General features: G+C 45.6%; 1 protein-coding gene across 1 annotated transcript; it reads right to left on the bottom strand.

Annotated features, from left to right (window-relative positions):
• Nucleotides 1-2535: 2535 nt before the first annotated feature.
• On the bottom strand, nt 2536-8455 carry GJA8 (gap junction protein alpha 8). The gene is made up of 2 exons (XM_053592186.1): nt 8387-8455; nt 2536-3878 (listed from the first exon to the last, which is right to left on the bottom strand). The coding sequence occupies exon 2, from the start codon at nt 3865-3867 to the stop codon at nt 2548-2550; it is 1320 nt and encodes a 439-aa protein (XP_053448161.1). The 5' UTR covers nt 3868-3878; nt 8387-8455; the 3' UTR covers nt 2536-2547.
• Between the last annotated feature and the right edge of the window lie 623 nt (nt 8456-9078).

The following is a 9078-nucleotide window of genomic DNA, read 5'->3' as shown; positions in this document are numbered from 1 at the left end:
GGTACAGAGAGGTTAAGGGACAATAATAACAATACTACTAAATGGCAAAAAAAGAAAGAAAATCCCAATCCCTTAATGCCTGTGTCTGTTTCTTCCTAAATAGGTTTCCTGTTTTGGGGGGAAGTCTAGAAGGAAATGTGGGGCAGGGGCAGGTATGAGCTTTGAAGCAGGATGCTGCTTCAGCCAAAGAGAGACATATACTTATGTCCCAGCAGAGACAAGGAGACCAGGCACCCTCACCTACAGCTCTAAAACTGGTTCCAAACAGTGTCAGCAGTGTCACTTAGAACAAGACATAATTTTTCTTTCTTTCTTTCTTTTTTTTGATTAGGTCCTGATTGAGATAGACATTTTATTCTGGTAATGATCAAGCTATACATATGATTCTTCCTAAATTGGGGGTTCAGGAACAAAACTGTAGGCACAACGGTGTACCCCTTGGGGTCAAGGATGGACTCTGGGTCTCAGGAGAGAGTCTGCGTGGAATAGTGCTGCCTGCACAAGACAAGATTAAGGAGCAGCCAGAAAGTCACATGACTCTGAGATAAATATATCTTTTCTAGTCAACATTCCTCCAATGAGGGTTTGTCACTTTAGGACACCTCGATCACATATATTTTAGCCTTTCTTTTAAATACAAATTTTCCCAGGAGTAATTATCAATCATTCTTTAAAATCAATTTAATTTTTAAACCACTTTGCTTTAGAATGGGGCACCAAGGAATGGAAATATTGTCATGGGAAGAAATGGTTTCAGAGAAAGAAGTCTTGCTTTGGAAAGTAGTATCTAGAAGGAATATCTTGAAAGGAACCTTTAAGTGGGAAGTTAGAATGAAGGCAGCTTTTCTAGATACCTCTTCTTGATACCTTGGTGGTCTCTGGTTCAGATCCTTGCCATGTCAATGTAGTTTCTACACCTCCTACCTTATCTTTGGCACTGTAGCCCATGAAGCATAACTTTGGTTTACATAACCATCTTAGCTATCTCTTTCTCTCTTTGCTCTGGAAATTGCGAGGCTCTGGGTGAACCTGCTCCTGGTGTGAAACGTGTACTTGCACTTGATGATTTCCCCTGACTGACTCTATATATTTAAGGCAGGTTGAGTTATGGGGATACAAGGACAGGAGACCTTCCAGACTCTTCTTGTTCTCCTTAGCCTTTCTGTCCCTTTCAGGGACAAAATTTGGCTTGAGACTAGACTTTGGGACCCTGGCTATTTGAGTACATACTCTGTGAAAGGTACCCCCCTCCTCCCCAGTGCTTCTCTGATGGCCCTTTTGGTACATCTTGTGCCAAAACAAGGGCTGAGTGCTGACTATCCTCATGTCAGGCCTGGGAGCAGGTGTCCACCAGCTCAGAATTGGGGTTGCCTCCAGCCCCTGATGAAAGGAGGTGTAGATTTTAGGCTGAGCCCTGATGTTGGAAGAGGACAGTAAACAAAAGCATCTTCTTTGCTTCAGGAAAGGAAAAAGAAAACTCCAAAAAAACCTGTAACCAGGTCTCAAAGCCTTTCATCTCACAGAGGTTTTGGCGTCTTGTTCTTTCCCTGATGGTACCCATGGCAGAATTCCCTCCATTACAAAGCATATCATGGCTTCAGAACCCAGAGGCTCAACGACCCAAAAGAATGGTCAGTGAGAACTCTGGGCATCTCTTAGACTGATGATTTAAATAAAATACTCCAAAGCAGTGGAGTGAGGTGGCGCCACAGAAACAAGATGAGACCGTAAATATAAAGCCAATTCCACAGGAAATCTGGGCTCATTACCATAGGCTGACATTATTGCAAATTGAAGCCCTAGTCTTGTCTCAAGTTCATTAACTTAGCCAAACTCTGTCACCCCAGCACTTACCTTTAACCCAGGTTAAATTTGGCTCTCACATATGTCATTTGGTCCATATGTTGTATTTCAAATTTAGCTGTCAATATTAACAGTTTTGGAAATTTCAATTAACAGTTTGGGTTTCTGGCTTCCCTTGGAAAAAATCAGACTGCCAGGTAACACTGCAAGGTTCTCGATATCTGCAAGGCAGCAGCTGTGCCCTCCATCTCCATTGCCTTAGAGCAGGCCTGCATCACCAGTTTAAGTCACCTGCCTGTATTCTGTAGGCTACCAAGTCCAGGATTCCTGAAATATGGTCACATGATATCTGCTAGGGAACTGCTGGGGTGACAGAGTCTGGCTAAGCTATGAACTTGAGACAAGACTGGTAAAAGGCTATGAGGCCACCTAACTTCTGATTGGAAGAGATTCTGTGGAGAACCAGGGACAAAAGCAGAGTCTCCCGTAGCCTCTGGGGTGGAGGAAGGGCGGTGTCATGTGGGACTGGGAATTTGCATGGGACAATGGGTTTATCTTGACAGCCCTTCTACTGTGTATGGGAAAGGCAGTTCCCTAGTTGTATAGCATGCACTGCTCCAATGCAGTGCCCATCCAACCAGGTGTGGGAGGAGGGGAGGGGACACAAGACTCAAATTAAGTTGGCACCTTTTCCTTTCACTTCGAGCTATATTAGCATGAGCGGTTTCTTTCTTTGGCACCGCTTCATATGGTTAGATCGTCTGACCTGGCCCGGCTGCTGGCTTTGCTCAGCCTGCTCAAGGGTCTGCTGTCGTCTGCCGAGAGCTCTGGACAGAGCGAAGGCGTCTTCTCAGCTAGCAGCCCTTGCTTTGACACCTTCTCGGCTTGCAGCTCTTCTTTCTCCCCCTCCTTGCCGGTTCCCGGGGTATCCACCTTCTCCGGGTCTGACACCGCCGCGGTCTCCAGCCCTTCAAAGGTTGCCTTCTCCGCCTCCGGCCTCTTTTCTCCCGCCGGGGGCTCCGCCGCCTCCTCCGCGGGCTGCCCCTCCCCCTCCGCTTCCTGCGCCCCCACCTGGGCGTAGGAGGGCAGAGTCTCTTGGTAGCCCCTGGTCAAATCCCCTGCGGGCCCTGTGCTGACCTTTTCCTCGAACTGACTGAAGGGCTTGGCAGAAAGTGGGCTGGTTTCCACCATGCCCACCTCAGACAAAGGGAAATAGTGGGACACAATCTTCTCTTCCTCTAGGAGCTGGTAGCCCTTGGCCTTCTGGATGGAAGAGACGGCGATGGAGTGGAGGGACTTCTCCGGCAGCTCCCCCAGGGGCTGCTCCGCTGGCCTCTTGAAGGCAGACCGGATCCCCTTCAGGCCCAGGTGGCTCATCTCCATGATATTGAGGAAGAGGGACACGGAGGCCACGGACAGCATGAACAGGATGAAGATGGTTTTCTCGGTGGGCCGGGACACGAAGCAGTCCACCACGTTGGGGCAGGGCCAGCGGCTGCAGCGGTAGAGCGGCAGGATGCGGAAGCCGTACAGGAAGTAGTGGCCCACGATGAAGCCCACCTCGAAGAGGGTCTTGAAGACTATGTGGCAGATGTAGGTCCGCAGCAGCGTGCCCTCCAGCCGGAACTTCTTGGTGCCCTTGCTGCTGCTGCTGCTCTTCTTGATGCTGCCCTGGTCGGCCGCGAGCGGCCCGCGCTCGCCGGAGTCCGCCGCCTGCTGGCTCAGCTCTTCCGCCTCGCGGTCCTTGCGCTTCTCCTCCATGCGGACGTGGTGCACCGCGTGGCCCACGTACATGAGCGACGGGGTGGACACGAAGATGATCTGCAGCACCCAGAGGCGGATGTGGGAGATGGGGAAGGCCTCGTCGTAGCACACGTTCTCGCAGCCGGGCTGCTGGGTGTTGCACACGAAGTCGGACTGCTCATCCCCCCACACGAACTCTGCGGCCGTGCCCAGGATGAGGATGCGGAAGATGAAGAGCACCGTCAGCCAGACTCTGCCGATGACCGTGGAGTGCTCGTTCACCTCCTCCAAGATGTTCCCCAGGAAACTCCAGTCGCCCATTTCTCATCCACCTAGAGAAGGGAGAAGGAAAACCTGAGCGGCCAGAGTGCAATCCCGTGTCATTCTCTTTTGGTTAACTCTGGGGATACCTCTCCTTTCTGAGTTGCTGGAACAGTCGACGTGTAAGCAGCACCATTGTGGGCTGCTTCAGTGCGGGCTGGGACCAGGGGACAGAGGAGGCACAGGAAAACCAGCTTCCTCATCTGTAAAATGGGTTTAATAGTAATAATACCTGTTCTCGTTTCCTTTGCGAGTGGCCTGTAAGGATCAATGAAGCAGTATCTGTATAATTCCTTCATCACCACCAAAAAGTAGGGATTTATTGTTGACCATAAATAGAAGCCCATAGTAGGTGAATTTAAGTCAAGACGGTCTGATCGTGAGACCTAACGCTGAAAAAATATTCTTGTTTTTCAGGTGTCTAGGCCTCCAGCAAATTCTTGAGTGTATAAAATTGTCCTTAGCCATCTTACTTTTGACATTGTCAGAATATACGTAATAATTTGAAGGGAATCGACATTGAATACCTACTTTGGGGACCTGCCTTTTTTACTCTGTAGACTCAATGTCTGCCACACAGTCCAGAACATAGTAGGAGCTTGATGAGTGTTTAACTCAATCCTAACTCCTGAGAAAACTGATCCTCAAAGAGGCTAAATGGATTGTCCAAGGTCAGGCGGCTAAATAGCAGCATTTCTGTCTGAGGTTCCACAAGCTGGGTCTTTTCCACTACACCACCGAGATAAACTGCCTGCACTCAGAGCTACATGATTCTCTGCCTGCTGCACTCTTAATTTATGTTTTCTCTTCTCTAGGTTGAAATCTGGGGACCCTTCTTAATAGCGTTACAAATTGAGGGCAGTATATTTTTATTATTACTCTTTTAAATCTAAAGAATAGAGAGAGTGCTTGGGAAGGAGTCATGTCACAGGATGAGGAAGACCCACTGGGACCCTTTTAATGTCTCACAGGATGGAAAGTTTTCTGGGTCTGTAACATGTGGCCATTTTAACAGAGCTAAACATTTAGTCTGTAGAAAAACAAATACCATTAAACATGAAGTATACAATGCCCCTAGCACAGCAATGGCTAATGAAGTGGGATTGAACTGATGGAGGATGTGTGCAAACAGGGTCATTTCATCCCATGGGAACCTGTGACCTATGAAAGACTATGACTAAAACTTTCACCTCAGCTGGGGACAGTTGTTCTCCAGCTTAAACATCTCTAGAATTGTGAAGTTTGCTCATCCTTGCTCTTAGACCAGGGCAAAAAGCCATGTTAGAAGATCCTGCTCTGGGCTCCTTCCAGACGTGCTCTGCACTATAGGATTGGTAGGCCATGGGACCACCATTTTGAATGACAGAGTAGTACCTTAAATTAGGTATGACTTTCATCTTTAAAGGAGGATAAACAAAATGGCATTTTAATTCCTACTTCTAACCTGTTATTTGAAGCCTGGCCAGACGGAACCTAGTAGCAGAATAGTAACGGCAGGCATGGTAATGCCCAACTGATGCTCTCAGGCATACAGAACACTATCTGCTTGTTGGAGAGCAGAGGCATCCTCCTCTTGGGGCCCCAGAAACTTCCAATTAGAGCGGTATCCTGCAGCAGCTTCTCTTCTCCTGGGAAGGCGAGAGCAGTTATGGCATCCCCAATGACGAACCTGGCAGTGGGAAGAGTTCCTTGTAGGAAGGGGCCATTGAGAGTAGGAGGGAGTCCTCTACTCAGAACCAGCAGGTCAGAATCCCAGCCACAGGTATCTGCTCTTAACACTCCTCAGACTACAGTTAAAGCTAGTGCTTGCCCTGCAAAGAGTGGCAACCATTCCCAGAGCCTTCTGGAAAATAGGTGAGAAACATCACAATCATCTAAGCAGCCTGAGCATATAGCCCACTGGTGGCAGAGCTAGGATAAAGTTCATTTCTTATCAACAGTTCAACCTAAATTTTGTGTTAAAACAGCAATTTGTGTAATTTGCTCCTCAATCAAATATGGCTTTAATGAACTCTAAATCTAGTATCTTCTTATCTTATTAATAATATCTTCCTTAATCTTACTATCTTACTAATATCTACCCCCCACTGATGTATTGATTCAGTTTTGACAGCCTTACTTGTATTGTACTATATGAGTCCTTTTGAGTTTCTGCATGTATTTCACTCACGCATCCACACAAACGCGGATGGTGAGCACACACTCTCAACACTGTACGTCATTCTTTAGGATCAAAAGCTCTTGTACAAGTCAACCATTTTGGCTTCATCCAATGTAGACCATCACAACACAGGACACAGCCACTCACAGCGTGGGAGCTTTATAGATACAAATGGATGGGACTGATAGTAATCATTCTGAAATCTGAAATTTCCAATTCCCAAGTGCATGTAATAGTAGCATGTCTTAGAGTTTGGGTAACTCCCAATCCTTTTGCTTCAGCTAGCCATGGGGAGATTATGAACTTGCAAAAAAACAGTACATACCAAAAAAGATAATAAATTGCTCCAAAACCAACTGTGTTGAGACATAAAACTGCTTCTTTTGTATAAGATCAAAGATATAAACTGTAAGGGCAACGATTCTTTTTTTTTTTTTTAAATGAAAAGACAAGAGTTTAAAGGGCAATGATTTTGACACACGAGTATCATGATACATGTTTGTGATATAAGACATCCCTTCTAACTATCCCATTAGTAATTTCTAAGCTAAAGCCAAATAAGGCTGTATCCTTCAACATACCATCCTGGGATGCTAGGATTGTTTGAGTGCATTTTTTATGTTTCATTCCAAAGTTTCTTTTGATAATTGAAGGAAAGAAACTATAACTTAGGACAAAATCTTTCCAGCCCCATCCTAATTGAAACAGGCCAACAATGCTGTTAAGTCAGAGGCTTTAGAGGTGCTAAGGAAAAGTGCCTTGAGCTTCTGACTTCTAACAATAAAAATTTAGAGGAAGTCAGATCAGAGTAGCAATGTGTTCTGAAGGAGCAGGGAGAACTCCACACCAAAGGAAGAATATTTTTCTTATCTTCTTCAAAGAGATAATTCTCTGTTTCATTTCGCTTATGAAAATTTAGTGACCAGATCTATTATGGATGGAAAATAAAATGATGGAGTTCAAACCTCCAACCCTATGGCATCCATATATTCCTGGGAACATCCCACCAGAGAATTACAGCTAGAGGTAATGATTCAAATAGCACCTTATGTTTGGGTATCCTTTATAAATTCTTTATCTACTTATAAATGAGGCATTTTCACATATCTTATTTCAGTCCTCATAGCAAGCTATGAGGCCAGTGGTTCTCAGACTTTGATTTCACAGACTAGTATAATAACAGCAACAAAATAGGGTGACCAACGCAAGGCTGCCAACTCCTTATTTTGCCAAACGAAGAAGAAACCTATTAAATCACTGTGTCCACAGCCTGTTTTCATCATCATTTTATGAAAAAGGAGTTTAGTACTACCAAACTAGAAAGGACATAAATTCAGATTAAAAGACACTCATATTGGGTTAGAACCTATTGTAAATAAAAAATCTCCACGGGTTGATAAGTGAACCATTTAACTTGGTTAGAAAGGTCACTACATTGTTTATTACATGATTGTCACATTTTTGTCATTGACTGCTGAAAGCTTCATCTTGGGCTAGAACTGAGAGATGCACAAATGAGTGCTTGAGAATCAGTGAAGTGGGCATTGTCAACCTCCCATACCAGGGAGGGAGGTGGGCCAGGAGGTTAAACTCTTTCCCAGATGTGAGCTGCAGTCTTCTGGCTCCAAGCTCAATATAGCACAGCCTTCTTCTGACTTTGAAGGGGCAGAAAAACAAATATACTCTGTGTTAGCAAGTTTCCCCAAGCATTCAATGGCCGCTTACCACTCCCATTGGTCATGGAGTGAAGAGTGCCTTGATTCTAGTTTCTAGGGCAGCCACTAACCAGCAGCTCTCTAGGCAGACAAGGGAACCTACTCCCAGGAAGAGTTTATGGTCTTTAGCCAGATACTTTCCTGTTTTTTATTCAATACTCCAACATCAAAAATGCTGGCGTGTAGCCTCCCCTATACCCATAGCACTCAATGATTATGATTATTACTCCTATTGAAGAGTTGGAGTGGAAAAGAACTATAAAACTCTTTCACAAACATTGAATACTTTGTTTAGGTCTCTTGGGATTCTTAGAGGCATATTAATTCATTCTTTTCAATGCAAAGCCCTTAAAAAGTTAAGCTGTCTTTGACTTAAAAAGTCAAACTCAAGAGAGTTTAAAACATCTCTTCTCCCATTCCCCACATACTCTACTATTCATTTCATTTTCAAAGTTCTACCAACTCTGAGGTCAACTCCAAGAGGGTTTTCAGAGTTACACAGGTAAGTCCAGTCATATCAGCCCAGGACTAAACCTTAAAGGCAAGCTTTTCCCTTTTGGAGAAGACTATATGGCTCTTAGAATAGGCTGGGAAAGAAGTGAGGGGAAGGCCACAAACTTAGTATCATCCAAAGAAAACTTGCCAATATGTGTAGCGTCCCGCGGAGAAATACACGCTGTCTGTCTCTCTTGGCGCTCAGCAGCAAAATGGCAACTTTGGCTTCTTTCCTTTGCTGCCTAAAAGCCCACCTCCCTCTTCTCTACCCCGCCCCTGCTGTGCTGCACGACTGAGCAGATATGACTGGATTGGCCCTGATGGGTAGGTTTTACTGTCCAGCAATATTTTAAGCTCCCAGCCAGACAGCTTTTTATGAAGGGAGGGATGTTTGGGAAACAATGGGAGTGAGAGAATGGGAGAGCTGTGTTGGGCACCAAGGGGAGGAGGGTGGGGAAAGCTGATGTGTGAAAGCTTAGTTGGGGCTTCTGCAGCCTCCAAAAGTTTCTTTTAGCAGCAGACTGGGCCTCTACAACAAGAAACCTTTGGCTTCTCTCCAGAGGGCATGAGCCTAGGGGTGTTTCCCAAGGCCTCATCACCAGCTTAGTGATGTTAGAGAGAGGAATAGGTCATCTGCGTGCATCCCTCTACCTCCCAGTCAGACTGAAAAAGAGCCTTTCAAAGGGCCGACCACTCTTTCTTTTGGTGGTTGGCTCTTGGTGTTTCAAAACCTTCAGTAGTGGAGGTGTGGGTATTAAGGGCTGGGAAGGGCAGGCAGGAGGGGCGGATGTGGAGAGGTTGATTAATGGAGACAAAATTACAGCTAGACAGGAGGAATGA

The sequence above is a fragment of the Nycticebus coucang genome, chromosome 5 (genome assembly GCF_027406575.1).
Source record: "Nycticebus coucang isolate mNycCou1 chromosome 5, mNycCou1.pri, whole genome shotgun sequence".
Taxonomy (NCBI): domain Eukaryota; kingdom Metazoa; phylum Chordata; class Mammalia; order Primates; family Lorisidae; genus Nycticebus; species Nycticebus coucang.
This window is presented reverse-complemented; position numbering and strand designations above follow the sequence as displayed.